General features: G+C 37.2%; 1 protein-coding gene and 1 long non-coding RNA gene across 5 annotated transcripts in view; both read right to left on the minus strand.

Moving 5' to 3' along the window:
* Positions 1 to 564: 564 nt before the first annotated feature.
* LOC136012259 (uncharacterized) lies at positions 565 to 4,373 on the minus strand. Its single transcript, XR_010611639.1, has 2 exons — positions 3,506 to 4,373; positions 565 to 3,417 (listed from the first exon to the last, which is right to left on the minus strand). It is a non-coding gene; the product is annotated as an uncharacterized LOC136012259 (long non-coding RNA).
* Positions 4,374 to 4,386: 13 nt separating this feature from the next.
* CAMSAP2 (calmodulin regulated spectrin associated protein family member 2) overlaps positions 4,387 to 18,146 on the minus strand; it is an 87,377-nt gene continuing 73,617 nt past the window's right edge. For 2 of the 4 annotated variants that reach the window (XM_065675244.1, XM_065675241.1), the window contains 7 exons: positions 15,905 to 18,116; positions 14,650 to 14,786; positions 13,888 to 14,108; positions 12,784 to 12,883; positions 10,669 to 10,784; positions 9,142 to 9,260; positions 4,387 to 7,630 (listed from right to left, as the gene is read on the minus strand). In XM_065675244.1, the coding sequence (XP_065531316.1) occupies positions 7,325 to 7,630; positions 9,142 to 9,260; positions 10,669 to 10,784; positions 12,784 to 12,883; positions 13,888 to 14,108; positions 14,650 to 14,786; positions 15,905 to 18,116 (3,211 nt within the window). In that variant the 3' untranslated portion in view covers positions 4,387 to 7,324. The remainder of the gene's footprint in view (positions 7,631 to 9,141; positions 9,261 to 10,668; positions 10,785 to 12,783; positions 12,884 to 13,887; positions 14,109 to 14,649; positions 14,787 to 15,904; positions 18,117 to 18,146) is intronic. The other 2 variants (XM_065675245.1, XM_065675242.1) reach the window with 1 other exon arrangement.

Consider the following 18,146-nt stretch of genomic DNA (forward strand, 5'->3'; position numbering starts at 1 on the left):
GCCGAGCTGTTAGGCACAGCCCGCTGTTAGGGCCCGAGAGCCTGCCGGCTGTCTAAAGCCACCTAACACACAGAGCAGGTGCACCGCTCCCCCGCTGGATGGGGACTGCCGCCAAGCTCTGCCACGACCGGGTTTCCTCCGCTCGCGCGGCGGGGGCTTACGGCTCGGTGGCAACAGCTTTAGTGCGTGAGGCGCGGCCACGTTTCGGGCCAGCCGAGGGGGTTTGTGGTGGTTCTGCTGTCTTCTGCTTCTTGGAAAAGAACGCATTCTTTACAGAAATCATACGTATGCATATGGTATACATATTATGAAGACGTCTTTATACGTATAAGTTGCCATTTGTTTGGATTTCATGCGGTTTTTGTAACTCAAAATTGTGGCATCTAAGAATTATCATGGTAAACAGCTAATGCACTTTCACAGTGTTTAAATATAGCTATGAGATGAGATACTGAAAATCGCATTAGAGCTTTAGTAGACTTGGGCAAACCCCCTGTGTGTATGCCGCAGCACATTGGCAGGCCCTGGCAACATGAAGATGTGACAAATCACTGACAAAGGACATAGCAAAGACCAAATTTTATACTTTATTATTTTTTTTATCATGATACAGATATGTCCTTGCTGAAGGAGGTCCAGTGGGGAGTGCGGCCTGGCTGCACAGCAGTGACTCTGCCAGGGACAAGCAAGGAATGGGGAACTTGATGGTTCCTTCTGCAACACTTGAGTCACAGCATCACATTCCAGGAAGCAAGACTTACCAGTAAACCACCAAATCCTGATGTTTACTTATAAAGCTACCACCTGTTGCTCGGTTGCCTTTGGAGGCACTAATTAATATAGAACATAGTTATAGAAATTATTGTTTCCCAATATATTAGGATACAACAGAGATTATAAATCAGAGGGAGTGCAGAAAACCAAGATGATTTTAATTGTCTAAACAGAGCAGTATGTATAACTTTGCTGAATGTGCACTTGGGTAAGACAAGTCAATTGTAAATTAAGTTTAATCTACAAAACACTAGGTGAACACACATATGCTTTTAAATTTAATCTCAATTTCACGGTGTTACAGTGGTTTACCTATCTTTTGTACAATAGCTTTGTTTTCAGTTTAGGTGCTGAGATAAAATCTGTTTCCTGTTCAGAATTTCAGGCCTTTCACAAGGAAGTAGCAAATTCCTATAGGCTGGAAGCGATTTCAAGTATCAAGGCTCAAGAAGAGAAATGGAAGTATAGGTAGCATTACTTGGTGCACAATACTACTCTCTAGTGAGGGTACATTGTGGCATCCTGTTGGAAAAGGGCAGGTGAAAGACCCTGTTCTTTGCTAGTTCCTAACTTTAGTCAGGCATGGAAATATGTCCTTGAGACGGTCTCTGCTTGTTTTGAACTCCCTAGTCATTGTTGCAAAGCAGGTAACTCCCATGAATAGCAAACCTGATGGGTGTGGATTTTAGCGAGCTTGAAAATCAGGATTAGGAGAGGAATTCTGCATTGCCTACTGACAAGACAGAGCACTGCAGTCTGCAGGCTGTCCTTGGCATGCTTCAGGAAAGAAAATAGTCATTGTGTGACCTTATTACAGCTGTTGCAGGTGGCTGCAGACAATGTCAGCAGGGTTGGATATGTTCTTAGAACTGCTCCCCAGTGCTAACTTGGCCTCACATCTGACAGTAGAGTCCAGCAAAGCATCTTTGTATTGTCGTCATAAAAACGGGCCAATCCCCTGATCTGTAGCCATTATAACAAAGCCATTCAACTTTACATTTTATGCTATGTTCAAATGGTCTTGTGAAAAGGTGAAAAAAATAAAATCTGTTTAGAACTTTACTTCTGGAAACAGTTTTCACTCGTTTCAAGAAAGCATTTCCAGAACTTTGGGGTGACAATTCAGCAAAATTCTTGCATGAACTATAGCAGAATTGTTTACATCAGCATCACAACTCCAGTTTCAGGTAGTTTGGACAAGAAAAACACCGAGCTGAAAGTGTAATCTGGCTTTGGGTAATTTAAATAATTGCAGGCTTGTGGGGCCTTGCCAGGTCTTGTAATGCAGACATGTAGATCAGTGATGATGTAGAAAGAATAAGACAGAGCTGCCTTGATGGAAAGCTTCGTATTAGCTTTGAGTCCATCTGCAAAGCTCCATTAAGAGATTAACACTGACATAAAAATGCCTGTAGATGCTGCTTTGTATGTCTCCATAAAGTTCCATACCATTACCTGAAAATTTAAACACATTTTATGTGAAAAGAAATTCTTTTGGTGCTGCCTTGCTTAACAAATGTCACTGGATAATGACTTACTCCAAAGCATTTTAGACATCCAGTTGTTGGTAATGTTGAGTTAGAGTCTGACGAAAGTTTTAAATAACTTTTTTCAGTGGAGTGCTTAAGTCTCTTAAGGTTTTTGTCTTTTCTTGAAATCCTAGTTGTTACTACCTTTTCATATCAGAGGCAGTTCTGTCTGGCATCCAGTAGCATTATCCTTGAATGCAGAAATTTGATAAAAAACCTGGCATAAAGCTTTCCATTTCCCAAAGACTTAGTACTGACCTCTTAAATGTTTGTGTTGTGTATCACTTCCTTGCCTCTTACAAAGACAATAGTTCCAAGTGTTAAGTGGACAAAGTAGCTGATTTGCTTTCTTGCTAGAAGGAAATAAGGTAGTGTAACGTCCCTACTGTATCTAACTCTTTGCTATGGTTGTCTAAATAAAGGGTATTTCTTTTCATATGTGTGGAAGCAAGTAAGTCTGCAAGTGGATGTGCATTTATATGTGTGCATACACAAACACATTTTTTTCCTAAATGGAATAGTTCTGTTTTAAAAACAAAGTACTTACAAATGCACAAAATGCTGTGCATGTTAAAAATACTTTTTTTCTGCCATCTAGAACTGAAATAAGATAATTTATAGAGTTTTTAAATGGTTTTTAATTAATTAGGAAATGTAAAAGAAAATGTAAGGGGCTGTGGCTGTCAAGACAGATCTTTATAGCCTAAATTCTTCAAAGTACGTATTCAGTTCATTAAATTACTAACAAGGCAGCAAAGAAATGCTAATTTGCTGTTTGAAAAGATAGATGTAGTTAAAGGTTTTGCCCTTATAAAGCCCTGCTTTTATTAATTTATTGAAGAAGAAACATCCACACCTGATCAGTACAACTGCATTTAAGAATTAAAGCCATTTTCTACGCCACCTCTGAGTGTGCTTGATCCAAAAGCTTAGGTTTTGAGTGTAACTGAGATGATTATCGTGCAGCTGGTGATAGAAGGTATCTGCTATCCTCTCTGGATCCCACAGCAGTACAGATGTTGATTCACAAATTTGGTACAAATTCAGACACATGGTAGTCATAGTCTGTCAAATTAACCAGGGTATGCTCTGAAGTTTCTCCAGTGTGGTGTTACTGGCGGAAGGATAGAGAAAATGAAGTTGGTTCTAAAGCCTATCAGTACAAAGGCTGGGTTTAGATGAAAATTTTGAGCTGGGCTTACCAGTGAAAAAACAACTTTACTGGGTGCAACTGGGTGTTTGTGTTCCAACATAATTCCTTTCTTCTGTCAGCCTGTTTGTGATGCTGTACAGGAACTGATTGAGCTGGCTGAAAAATACCCAGTTTTAGGGGGAAGAGCGAAGGCTATTCATGTTCATCCACATTAGTTTTCAGTTCAACACTAAAAGCCCTACTATTTCATCTCCTGCATTCTTGAAGCTGCTCTTTGAATAGCTCTGAAATTTAGCGATTCTTCATCTGCGTAAGTTAGCCCAACCATTCAGCCTGCCTGCTGACAGTGATGTCATGTTCCCTTTCATCAAGTCCTTGCTCTTGCTCTGCAACCCAGGAGGACAACACAAAACCCCCAAAAAGGCATGATTTAGACTAGAAAAAATTGTCAATTAACAAATCTGGACGAGAGACCATATTTTTGATACTATTTCTGTTCAAGATTGTACCACTAACAAGTCCAAGTTAAGGCTCCAGTTCATCTTGAAAGCCTTCCCATCTGAAGCAATCACTGTTACCAACCAGTGAGTTTTCTGTGGTTTTGGAACAGTGGAAGTGAACTGGAGTACTGGAGCTTATCAGTTGACTTACAATTGTGAAACTCAGTTCTGAAGAGAACAGGGTAACAACATGCTGTCCTCAAGAATGAGATGAAGCACCTAATTCTTCAATGGCCTCTGCCAATAACATCTGAAAGCTAAACTGTCTGTGAAAGAAAGACAGTTGGGAACAAAAGGAGAAATGAAAATGGTACAGTTTCCTACAAGTTCTATGTTGCTGAAATATGAGAAGAAAAAAGATCTAAATATTAATGTGAACTTTTTATAGTTTCAGTTTATATTTAGATGTAAGCAAGAAAACAAAAAAATGTAGTTTTGGTGCCATGCTTTTATTTAAATGAAAGGAAAAAACTACACTGTACCACATAAGTAGCAATGACAATATTTTACAGCACAGCATTTGAAAAAATATGGAAGCTATGCTCCATAGAAGTGGACAAGTAAGCACACAATACACTGTACATTTTTCAACAGTGCCCATTAAATCATAATTAAATAAGCTGAATTTGGCTTTAAACAGCCAAATAATAAAAACTAACAGTCATACTAACATAAAAAAAGAAAAAAAAGATTTCAGTAGCTATTATGACTGTTAGAATATGAAATTTTGCTCCAAAAACTAAGACAAGAGTTTGGCAATTCAGTCGTAGCAACAATAATAATACCCCTGATGAAAGCACCAGTGTGTGTTCTGAAAAGGTCAGTGATAAATACTGGCCTTTATGGAAAGCTTTTTTTTTTTTTTTTTCTTTTTTTTCTTTTTTTTAAACATGATCCCAACCAAAGATCCACTGGAATTAGAAAAGTTGCAGGCTTAAAAAGGAAAAGTGTATCTAGCTTTACTTTTCCTGTGGTAAGTAAAACTTTATACTGCGAGCAATGAAATTTTCAACTGCATTATTCACATTCTACTTTTCAACATTGCACAAATCTTTAACCTGTTGACAAATGTAAATTTCATGATACATTCAGGTATATTTAAAATTACTCAGAGAATACTCCTGTCATTTAAGCTCACTTTGATTAGATTGAAGCGTGTGTCTTTGTGGTGTTGCAAATCTTCAGTTAAATCAGAGTACAGGTTTTAGAAATAAAAAGCCTCCAATGATAAATTCTTTTGAAGTTGTTCACCGCACGTGTTTCACTTAATTCCAACCTCCTGGTATCCTGAATCACTGTATATTGTACAGAGTTTCATACTTTTATTCAGGATGTTCCTACTTAGTGTTTGTAGGAACTGTCTAACAGGCAGAATGTGCAAACCCTCTTCCCCCCCTTTTTAATATTATTTATATCCTATATACATGATCTGTATACACTTGAAATATAAGAGTTACATATCCTGGTGATATACATGCAAACAGTAGGAATCCGCTAACCACAAATAGTTTTGAGCCACATACATATTAAACATGTATTTTAAAGTGTTTTTCTTTTTTTTTACAGTTTTAACAAATATACATAAATATAAGAACATAAATTACAGTAAAACTGACAGCATTTTTGAGCAAATGTTGATAATCAGATGCATTGATGCCTAAGGCCTTATAATAATTTAAAAAAAGTACTGTTCTAACCTGCTTAATGACATCTCATTCCTGTGCATCTTTTGTAGAAGTAAATGAGTACATCATCGTAGTGAGGCAGCTTCTCTCAAAGCAGTTTAATGAGAGAAATATGGACATAGTTTTAGTCTCCTCATGAAACAGAATGGACTACATACTTACAGCACAATACTGTGTTATGTTAATGTAGTTGTCACAACACTGAAACAGAACAGAATCACAAATCATTCAAGTCTTTTCCTGAGAATGAGATTTTTTTCCCCCAACAAATCCTCTGGTGTACACTGTGTACATTATGAAAACTGCCACAGATTTCAGGGAGGCTTCAAGTTTGTAGTTTCTTTTTGTTTTTTCATTTTCTCCTAGAACAGTGCTATGTTAAAAGCAAATTATAAGAGAAACAAACACTGAAACGGAGTAGCGATCTATAAAATAATCAAATACTGTTTTGAAATAAAATGCAGCCCTTGGTAAATAATACTGAAGTATGCCTAGAGTTTGGTTTTGCAATTGGCCATATTATACATTACTTCAGGCTTTTTTTTGCCACACATATTTAAAATCGCTCAGTGTCACAAGACATCAGCTATCAGATCGTGTCAAGAAAACAATTTACTAGGACATACTGAAAATTCTCGTCAGATGTACTTGTCTGAGCTGGTGGGTCTGAAGGCAGGAAGAACAGACAGTGGCCTGGATAGTAAAATCAATGGGAATAAGATAAATGATTTCTGAAAGATCTGTGACTTAGTGATTTCCGTGATTCTTCTGAATATTTTTAGTGTTCTGTCAGGCAAACATCAGGGACCTAACTAACAAGTTCCTATTCCTTCCCTGCAGAAGCAGTACCTGACCGTGTGCTTGCTCTTCATCTGGAACAATGCTAAATAAAGCACACTTGCTTCAACTGTTTTAGAGGCCCATGAAATTTTTTACTTTACATTTTAACGCTATTGTGAACACGCACATGGTCAGTCATTACATCTCAGATGGCAACTTACTGAAACAGGAATAACTGCATCACCGAACTATACCCTGAGTTGTTAAATAATTTATTTGAAGGAAGCTTCAAGCAGTTCAAAGGTTTTTCCTTTACTGTTTAGTCTATGAGCAAATCAGTATTAAATTGAAAAAGAATTGTAAATACTAAGGGGAATGAATCTTGATTTTGTTACAACATACAATAAGGATATTACAGAACAGACCCATTCAGCTGTTCTTCGGTGATACACAACTTCTCATTTAGTCTTTACTGTAAGCCTGTATGCAAAGTTCAATGGTATTGAGAATATTAAGAAGTATTCTTTTAGTGAAAGGAAAAATATTTCAAGACAAGCACAAATACAAACATATAAGGCAACAGATGTAAAAAAAATGTAGTTTGAGTCACTAAAGAGGAACATTCAGTGCTTCAGTGTTTCTAATCAAAATACAGAGCAAATATACTCTGTATTAGCACATACAAATCTCCACACAAGTCAGACATTTCTGTAATCACCTAAGCGATAATCTTCTGCACTCCTAAACACTGTGTTTACATTCCAGTTGGACATGATAATAGAACTTGGGTGTCCAGTTTAAGTTCTAAGAGTCTTGTTGGCAACTAGAAATCTATTTCCTATAGGCAGTAAAGATGAAGTGCAAGTTTATCATAATTGTCTGAAGGAAATTTTTTCCCATCTACTATGCCTTGGTGGGTAGAAGTTTCTTAGGAGTTACTGGTCTCTTGGTTTGCCACAAATGGCTGTGAATGGTAATTGCATCAACACTGGCAGACAAAGTTTTAGCAGGTATGTGGCTAAATTGCTTCCTGTCAGAGTTGTATTTATACAGTCCCTCTATCATTTTCTTTGTGATAGATTTGGGACCTATTCCTGTTAATTTATTGATTTCTTCAGTATCAGGGCAGTATGTATACAGAGATCTGAACTGGCAGCCTGAATCCCGGAACAAGATTAAGAAGTTATTGGCATCAGATTTTTCCATTTCCTTTAAAAGAAAGAAAGAAAAGATTCACAAAATTAATTTTGCATCATCATTACAAAACAACCAGAATCACTGGATTGTCATTTTGAATTTGCTTTCTACCAGAGCTGAAACTTACGTCTAAGTCTATCCACTAAAAGACCTTACTTTCAATTACCAGAATTTACTAAGCCTCGCCTACCTGGATTTTGATAAAGCAGTTATCTTTCTCAAGCAAAACCTTATTTACTTAGACAATTTCACCTTGAGGTGTTTAGTTACACCTCAAGGACAGACATCCTACCTAATATTTTATAGACCCAATAAAAATCCTTACATCCATTTCATTAAGCAGGTCTAATAGTTCCAAGTTGGGAACAGTAAATTTAGATAAATCTAGACGTGCATGGAAGAGCCTCCAGTGCCAAAATGAGATTTCAGACCTCCCTAAATCCATTCAAGTATGGTCAAACCATAAAGTCAGTTGAGGTGTACTTAGCAAAAGTTCTTTATTAGATGAAATCTTCAGATTCCTATTCCACCCAACAGAACTTCTGCTATATGGGACATGTGCCCTGAACATGTACAGCTTCTACCAAGTGATGTATTCTGCATCCTAGAGTTAAGCATGACCTTTTAACAGCTGTTCTTTCCTGGGATTTCTGGGGGTTCTTATGCTCTCAGTTACTTGAACTGAAAGAGGCTGTCTTGATTGCTCACTTATTTCCAAAAAGTAGCTGGAAAGACAGAGAAGGCAGCATCTAGACATGAATGCAGAAGAATCATGAAGAGAAGAAAGGGCAAGAAATACTGTTGTGAAATTTATTCCAGAAAAGAAATTACATCCAGATTCCAAGTACCTGTATTCTTTGATGTATTTAATCTGTCAAATTTGTCACAGTTGGTAAAAAGGAACAGTTCCATTACTCTCAATGCTCATATTCTCTGTTATTCCTTTTGCAGGAAAACATACTGGTCTCTGAGTTCTCACCCTTACAGTATTTGTGTATTTTCAGAAAGGTTTATACCAGGGTAAGAGAAAAGGTTGGAAGGCACCTTTTTTAGCAGAACTCCTGAATTTGTCCTACTGCTTGCAAACTGGAGAAAAGCCTAGGAGGGATGTATTTCAGTTCTTTCTGTTCATGCGTGAGCTATTCTATTGTTCTAAAGGTCCTAATCTGAGGAGCTGTTTAAAATGGGTATTTTTCATGTTAGGTAAAACAAATTTATGAGCAAATTATAAAAATCTACATATTGAAGTTCCCACATTAAGCAAGCAGTAATGATTAATCAACATGTCAATTAATTCAGCTTCCTATGCTGCATGTACAATCCTATTGTTTCTACAGTACTAGAGAACCTCTCCGTCTACACAGGAAGTAAGGCACAAAAGTTACTTAAGCCTTTAGATAAGAGCTGGCATAACCTCAGAAAGACTCCTTTCAATATCCACATTTATACTTGAGTGCCTTCCTAATGCGTGACTATGATTTGAGTCAGGTGTTTATGCTTTTGGTTTATGCTTTTTTCCTTACCTCCAGTATCTTTTTCTTTTGACCTTCATTTACTTTTCCAGCCAAGCAGCAATGTGCTAGCGCATTCTGAATTATATATTTATTGGATTTAGCACTGGGTTCTTTGAAGAGCTTTGGTCCTATGGAGGAAGAGTAACAAATAAACTAAGTTAATGAACAAGCCAACAAAGAGTTACTTGAAATGCTGTGAAGCACTTCTGGTATGGATCTTATGCATACATGAAAATATAAATATAGGAGAAAAATAGACTAGAGACCACAAGTTTCACAAGGAAGTAAAATGTCATTCTTTCAACTGTTACTGATTTTGCTTACAAATGTGTCTTTCGTTATTAAATCACCATTATTGGCAGTCTTGGTAAATACATTTTCTCTCAGAGGACCTTTTCTGTGAACAACAAAATGTTTTGCATTTTATAACTAACATTTCAGTTATTCAGGAGGGAGCAAATTCTTTCATTTTCTTCACATACACTTGTGATTTCAAGGGTGAGAGGAACAACAATGAAACTGACGTGGTGCTCAGAGTTACTGTAGCCTATCCACCTTGTATTCCAGAAATGTTTTACCCAAAACCGGGGATGAGATCTGGCCCAACACTGGCCAGATTATTCTGTCTGTGAAGAGATTTGATTCATCTGGTTGAAAGAGAAATCTCCTCTATTTTAATTTCTGAAAGATAGGTGCACTTTGAGGAAAAAAGCTTAGAATCAACACAAAACATCCATATGAAATCTGACAGAGTGAAGATACTAAAACACGTAAAAAAAGCCTTCTGTTCAGTTCCTAGGAACTCCGTATTCCTTCATTTAAAAATAACCTCTACACAGTAGCTATTAAAAGATGATCTTCAGCAGTACGTGTCTTTATGAGAAAACTCAGCAAGACCACCCAGTCAAAATCTTGCTATCTGTTCTGTAATTTAATTTCACATGCAAGTGGCACAAACTGACACAAACTGACTGAAGTTTCATGATTCAAAACTGGGTAAGTACTTTCTGATGTTCAGAATGTACAATTTGCCCTCCCAGACTGTACTAATTTCAGCAGAAAGGAGATAAGATTATTTTCAACACTAACACTTGCCAGCAGGCCCATCCATCAAACCTGATCTCCCTAGAAGTTTATTGAAAACACCAACATTACTTTACTCTTTTATCAAACAATGAGACATTAAGTGGGCAAGAAAAAGAGCTTTTGTTTCCGGCTGCAATTTGGTTTTTGCCTTTTGGAACTCTATTCTAATTTTAGCTTAAATTTCAACTCTTCTTGCCTTGCTGGAGTGCCCAGTGGTACCTGAGCCCAGCTGCTGTTTTGAGCCAAACTGCAGTTTATTCTGGTTAGCACAAATGCTACTGACTCAGTACTTTTATTTTTGATTTAAAATTTTAACCTTGTCTTGTTACCACCTTCACATTTCTATGAAAAGCCCTCAATCAAGTTTTATGAAACCAAGGATAATTAAACACTTTTCATGCATAGAACCACTAATAGTCAGGTTCTTCTCTGAATATTGCTGCCCCTGACCTGTGTATTCTGTAGCAGAAGCGACTGAAGAAGTTGTAGATGCATTTTCCCAATCTTTTTCTCCATTACGACTACCACAGCGACTTGGAGATAAGAATCCTTCCACCGACTCAGACCTAAACATTAATTTTAAAGTCTATTAAAAAAATTACAATGTTCAGCAGAGATGCCTTCTAATATGAAAGGAAAGCAAACTGTATTAAGGTAGAACACAATTATTTGAAGTGTAGACTATAAACCTAAATGTACAATATTTACAGAAGAAATTAATGGATAACTGAGTTCATGTTCCATATAAAGTGTTTTGAGTGATGCAAGAAGTTGGTATTTACGTGAGGTGGATGTTAGTAAATTTTTGGGTTACATCTGAGAAAAGAAACCCAATAGATAATCTAAGCTGTGGAATATTATTACTAAGTGGGAATCCAGGTTACATTTACATTGGTACTAACAAAACAATGATATTTCATGTAGCAAACAAAGGAGTTCTTGATAGAATGATGTATGTGAAGTAAAAATTTAATTCATTTATACTTATTACAACAACTGGCACTGAGAACTGCTGTATTTAAGACAGCAAAACAATTTCCTCTCTAATTTTTGTTTTCACAAGCAGTAACTTCTGGTGCTGTAATTCTTCAGGCTGTGCTTGCACTCAAATGTGAATAGTTACATTTAAAGGTCTAAGCAAGATTTTCAAGTTAAATTGTTACAAGATAAACATTTTTTTGATTGCAGCTACTGCAAAAGACAGTCCAATCTGCAGCTTGGAAATGAAAACTTTTCTAAGTGAGAAAGCACTACCAGCATAGAATACGAAAAAAAAGTAGTATTATGATAACATTTAAATACATGCTAACTTCCAGTAAAATCAGCAATAGATGAAAATTCAATCTTTTACATATATCCTACATCTTTTTTGGGATTAACACCTGCATGAAGGAGACCTCAAAGGTATCACTGAAATCACACTTCATCAAAAGACAATTCTGATGCAAGAAAAAACTGAAAGCGTGTGTCTGGAAAGATACTGACAATACCTTCAACTCTGTTCCTTTCAGCAATTTGTACTAAATTTTATCATATTTTAAATGTCTCAACTCTGTAAATCAAATACAAAATACTGTTCATCAGAAGCATAGTACAGCACTGTACAACTAAAACTACATAGATAAGGGCCTTCTCCTTGAAGTTCTGTGTAGATAAGCTACATCAAGCCTTTTCTAACAGCTAATACAGTTGGAAGAAATCCCCCTATCAGTTAAAAGAGATAATTTTTAAGAGATCTTAGGACACTTGGATCATTTTATTACAGTTTCTAATGTAATAACCAGTTCTCAAGTCAGTTCTCAAGACATCCAGGAAACTGAAAAGTCAACTGAAACCAGCTGCAAGCATGTCAGAGTTGATACGTGATGCATATTGGCCATGAAAACATGATGTCATATTGTAACATAGAGTACTCCTTATCAAATTCCTTTTCCTAGTTTCCCTTTCTTCCCTAGTTCTTTCCTATATCTATAAAAAAGTATTCCCCTGAATATAATTACATAGTTACACAGAAATTATAATTTTCATCTGAATCATAATATATATTTTGGAAATAAAATTTTAAAAATCATCTTATTTTAATCTTTTCTTATTTCATTTCCATGTGGTTTGTAATGCAAACTAAATGTGGATGTTTGGAAAAGGCTGAAGTCCTAATGAACGTTTAATACTTCCCTGTGTGACTGCTAAGGGGAAAAAAAACCAGAAAAGAATGTTAAAATAAAGGAAAGAAGCTATGTAGCTGCACGTAGCATATAGGTTTAATGAAATATCCACAAGTTGAGACTTAAATCGAAGCAAGTGAATTAAAGAGGCTGTGTGAATAGCATTTTGCTTTGACCTCATTTATAGCTGCTCAACTGGTTTACTTAGTAAAATTTGTAAAACAAATGATCATGGCTGGGTTACCTAATGCCTGACAGTGGAAATTATCAGTGTCTCAAATCAGGAAAACATACCTGTTCCTGGAGTACACAATATATACATGACCTCTTTAAAATTCATGCTAGTTTTACATAGCTGATTATCAAATTTTATTAAATGAAACTGTTATTTTAGCTTTACCTTGGTGTTCTCTTGCCTGACTGCACACTCTCATTGTCCCCTGTATTCAGCGATGCCAATGAAAGACTAGATACTGAAAAAACACGATAAAGCTGTGAACCTGGATAAAAACAAAGTTAAGGCGTATAAATCTAAGCAAGTAATAGAGTCTGTTCATTAGACCCAACACCAGCATCAGAAAGTCAGTAAGAGTTTTTATACATGAAAGTCTTACACCCATACATGATATACCTGCATGCATATGCGGTGCACTGCATCTAAACACTTGCTGACACCCAGCCATTTGCAGCCACCTGGGATGGTCTCAAACTAAGCATTAACGTGAAGCACGAATGTAGGAATACTGGCACTATGTAAATTAAAGAATGCAATCAAAGTTAGTAAGTCCTCATGAAAGAGAGCTTAAGAGACTTAATTTAAAGCTTGGAATGGAGTCTTTGGAAGATGTTAAGGAAACACTTCAAAGTACACTGGAAGATGGAGGGAAGAAGCTAGAGAAAATACAGCAGAAAAACAAAAAGGATCACTGAGCAGTCTGGTTACTTTTTCTCCAGTTGTAAATGGGCAATATTTTTTCCAATCAATACTGCAGAAATGCGATATCTTAAAGAATGCCAAATTGTTACATGCGATTAGGGCTACGTGCAGTAGCTACGTGAGCAAAGTAGAAAAACTTACAATACAAAATTTACTTTTTATTTTCATTTTGCCTGCATCAAGTGGAAATTTAAGTACTCTTACCTTATAATCCCCATTTTATTAATTGATTTCTTACCTCCCAACTGTTATTCATTCTGAGCTCTACAGGTGTAAGAAGAGATTAGTGAACAATACATGGGTGTGTATGAAACTTGCAACACACATTAGTGCTTCCACTGGGTTTTCATACAGTTAACCTTTTTGTTTGTTGATATATGCATGCATGCATAGCAGGTAAGTGACATTCATCTTTTTGTTTCTATTGACAGATTTTGCTTTCCAGTTTAGTCACGTGCAGCTTCAGCTTAGCACAAGACACTAATAAACGCACGTGCTTGTTAGTACCAAACCCCAAGCTGGTGTTTTAGCATGAACAGACTCTTTTTTCACATGAACATTTGTTACCTGGTGGACCTTTGATTGGCGTCTTAGGTGATTCAATATGATCTCTATGAATAGATTTTGGACGTGGCTTTTTTTGTTTGATTGAGAGGGAACGTGGCTTTATGACAGTGTCCATGTCTTCCATTAGCTTTAATTGTTTCCTTCTCATATATTCCTGCTTAATAAATTCCCGCCGTGCTCGCTCATCCTCCTTTTTCTGACGTTCTTCTTCTGTTTTTCGTCTAAAACAAAAAAAATCACCAAGTAAATTCAGCAGTAGGAACTTTCCACATTAACAGTTTTAGCAGTGAAGACAACAGAGGCATTGGATTTTTTTCAACTTTAAACTCCTCAGACAGCAGTAAGAGGAACTTGCTTTTATGATTTTCAGATTGTTTAAGTTTTTCGGCATACCTTTACTAGTAAAATCAAAACCATGTTTATTAACTTGACTGCTGTGAGTGAGCATTTTGCATTTGTGCAGAAAGAAGCCCAAAGTGATTTGCTTTCCATCAGAATAGAAAGTATAAGGTGGGTTAGCGCTCTGAGGAACTTCACCCAGGCCAGCAGGACACATGCGTTGAGTCTGAGCTACAGACATGCCACCTACTGATTTTGCAGGGCCAGCTGACACGTGTCTTCAGCTGAAATCATCAGCACATCTGGATTAACTATCTTGGATATTAAAATGGATTTTTTTTACATGAAGTTACACTTTTAACTAAAGCAGACTTGTTTTTACATTCACTGTTACTGATCATTTGGATCAGGACGTAGTTTTACCTTGTCTCTTCCTTCTTATGTTCTAGTTCGGCTTCCAGCTGCTGCTTTCGAAGCAGAGTCTCTCTTTCTCTTCTCAAGCGCTTCTCCAACAATGCTGCTCTTTTCATTGCCATATCATTTTCTTCCTTTTGATCATCCTGGCAGCAACAGTATTTGAAGGAAAAGGACCCAAAAATATCAAGATCTCTGAATTCAGCAACTGATTCTGCCAAGTCATTAGACACTTAATTCTGTACACTGGGTTGCAATACCATAACATACTTATGCAGTATTTGAAACAAGTTTATTTTAAAAGATTTCTCCTAAGACTACGAAAAACTTTTCATATGGGAATTTTTCCTTCCTAAGTCAAACATAAAATTCAGCTCCAATAGGAAAAAAATTATTAAATATTTAAGTTTACAGTCAGATCCCACACCACATAAACTTCTGTATCCAGCTTTGGAAGACTATCTGCATAGAGATGAAGGTAATTTATCACAAAAAGCAATAAGTATGTAACATATAGAAATTATTTATGCTGACCAAGCCAGGTGTTATGTTAGAACTCAGGAATGCTTCCAGACAAGCAAGGCACATCTCAGATGTGTGACACAAGATTTTGAGGTATTCCAAGATAGAAAATCAATGTCTGTCCATTAGTTAAATGCACAATACAATGTGCATTATAGTTAAAAGCCTGTCTGAATATAACTCTTCAGAAAGACAACAGGGAGTGTTCCCAAATACTAACTTCAAAAGGGAGTCTTGGAAGACTATACTTCCTTAGCCAGCCAAGAGAGGCAAAAAGGCTCTCCCAGGTGCAACTTGGAGATGTTCAACATTAAAAAAAAAGTATGTATGTTATGTACTTCAAAAACTTGTAGTTAAGTTTGGGGGTAGGGTGGGGAAGTGACTGTGAGATGTCAGCATATTTGTTTAAGGTCACCAAAGCTTATGCTAAAAAGAAATCTTTCTTCATTCATCTTCATTCATTCAGCATTCATCTTCTTCACAAAAAAACTCCCAAGCACTCTTCTCCAGCTATGAATGGAAAGGGATACTCTGGCATGCTCAGAACTGCAGTACAGTAGAATCTCATCACTCTTATGATGTCCAATTAATCAACTGCAAAGATATGCTTGTACATTCAGAGTTGCAGAACTATCCGCTTTGCCGCCAATGGAAACTCATCACTGAAATCTGTTTGTTAATTAAGAAGTTCCCTTTCAAAGGAAGCTCAATAGCAGACATACACATCCACTAATACTCTTACCTTAAAAAAGAATCCACAACAGACTTTCTGGTCATCCTCAAATTGCTCTCTGTCACTCTCACCTTCATATTTCTCAACAGATACTTCATTTTTTTCTGGTGGCTTCAAATCTGATAGGGAAACTTCAATTAAGTTAGCTGTTTTGGGAGCTGGTGGTGGTAGAATCGGTTGGCTTAGCTGATCTTCATTTGGGGTGAGGCAGACTGTTTCTGTGATGGGCTGAGATAATACTTCAGAAACATTAGATTCTATAGGCTTAATCTCCTTTTCCTCCAAATTCTTTTGACACTGTTTAAGCAATTTTGGTCCTTCTTCTTTTGCTACTTCTTCTGTAGGTTTGACTTCCTTTGAAAGATTTCCCCTTAATTGAGGTTCACTTATTTGTTCACCATCGTCTCCAAAGCAAACAAATGATCTAGTTTGAATGGGAACCTGACTTGGAGAAAATCTCCTCAAACGGGGAAGACTATCCACAGACCGTGGGGCAGTCAAGGTACGATTGAGAGGTGTTATTTTCAGTTCATTTGGCCTAGGAGTCCTTTGCATTTTAATGTGAAAAGAGGCATTCTTCCTGTTGGAAGACTGTGGAGACTGATGTGTAGAGCGAGGAGATTCCTGTGAGAAAGGCGCAATGGGAGCTGGGGTTCCTGTTTGCCTTGATGAAGACTTAAAGTCCCGAATCTGCTTCTGAGGAGAAGGCTGAGGAGGAGAAATAACCCAAGCCTGTTGCTCTCTCATCTGCATCAACATCTCCTGTTGAAGGGACAGACGTTGCATTTCTTGTTGCAAAAAGTGTAGGGAAGAATTTAGTTTTTCAATAGATTTCGTATATTCTAAGATATCTCCTTCATTCAAGTTTTCTTCTGAGGGGCTTGCTAAACTCCATTGCTTTTCAGTATCCATAGGAGTAGCAGGAGATTTGAACCATTTGCTATGAGAGTTTTCAGGGGTTTCTTTTATTAATTCTGAAGTCTTACTAGTTAGCTCATCTGATTTTTGAGTTTCTTTGTCTTTCAACTGATTACTGTCAGTGAATACCTTCTCATCTTCAGCTCCTGCTGCTTCTTCTCGCAGAGGTGATACTCCATCACCTTTCTTTTTCACAACATTAAGAAATGCTGTTCTTCCCATCTTCTGACGCTGCTTCGTGAATGCAGCTTCAACTTTCTTCTTCTGTGCTTCAATGGCTCGCCTCTTTTCCTCTAGCTTCATCCTAAGATGTACCATTTCAGAAGCCAGTAACTGGGTAGTGTCTCTTCCTTGAGGAACAGATGCCTCCTCGGGAATATGAGTCCAAGCAACTACATGAGGGATGTTCAGCTCAGAACCTTCTGGTGTGGTTTTCTGAGAACTACTTCCACTGCTTCTACTATCTGTGTGATTCAACTTCCTGAATTTCTGCTCTGCAAAGCTAGTCATCTTAACCCCTGAACTTGAAGAAGCACTGCTGCCTGCCTGTGATTTAGTACTTACTGAGCTGGGGCAGGGACTTAACTGATCTCTGTGATTGCTAGCTCGCATGTCGTAATCCTGGAGAAATTTAGATGGCTCTTCCATGTCAGAGTCCATGCTTACAGTATAATCTCTCAAAGAAGAATCCTCATCCATCGTCTCTGGAATATCTTCTGAAGGGACATGTATTCCAGTATCTACTTCTGTAGTGTCAGTCACAGGACTTAGAGCACCTTTTGTGTCTGTAATTACATCAGCAGTAGACTGATTTGGTTTAACGTTTGAATTCAAGATGCTCATTTCCTGATTGTGAAGAAAGAACCCATTTGTAATTTGGTCTGATGGGATAACTCTGGGAGATTTTTCAGTGTTATGAATTATCTGCAAAGCCTCTTCAATGCTTGGTGGCTCAATCCGATTGCCAAAATCATCCAGAACTGCCCTGTTTTGCAGAGCTCCATTTGGAAACCTGTAGTGGCTGCTCTCATTGGCATTTTTTTGATTTGTGTTAAGAGACTGATTGGCCCTTCTGTCTTTATGAGCTACTGTGCCCTTTTCCTCATCAATATCTTGATTTTCCTCCTCTCCATTTACTGGTTTGAAGGACAGATTTTTTCTAGTATGTTTTGGCATGCGGTTGGTGTTTAGCGTAAGGCCTTCATTGCTCACAGATCTAGTAATTCCTTTGTTTGGAGTAGATACCGGAATGCTTTTCTCTTTGTCAAAAGAAATGTCAAATGAAACTCCATGCAGTGATGACCTAATAGAGATTAAAGAAAATAACTGAGCA

The sequence above is a fragment of the Lathamus discolor genome, chromosome 3, assembly GCF_037157495.1.
Source record: "Lathamus discolor isolate bLatDis1 chromosome 3, bLatDis1.hap1, whole genome shotgun sequence".
NCBI lineage: Eukaryota > Metazoa > Chordata > Aves > Psittaciformes > Psittacidae > Lathamus > Lathamus discolor.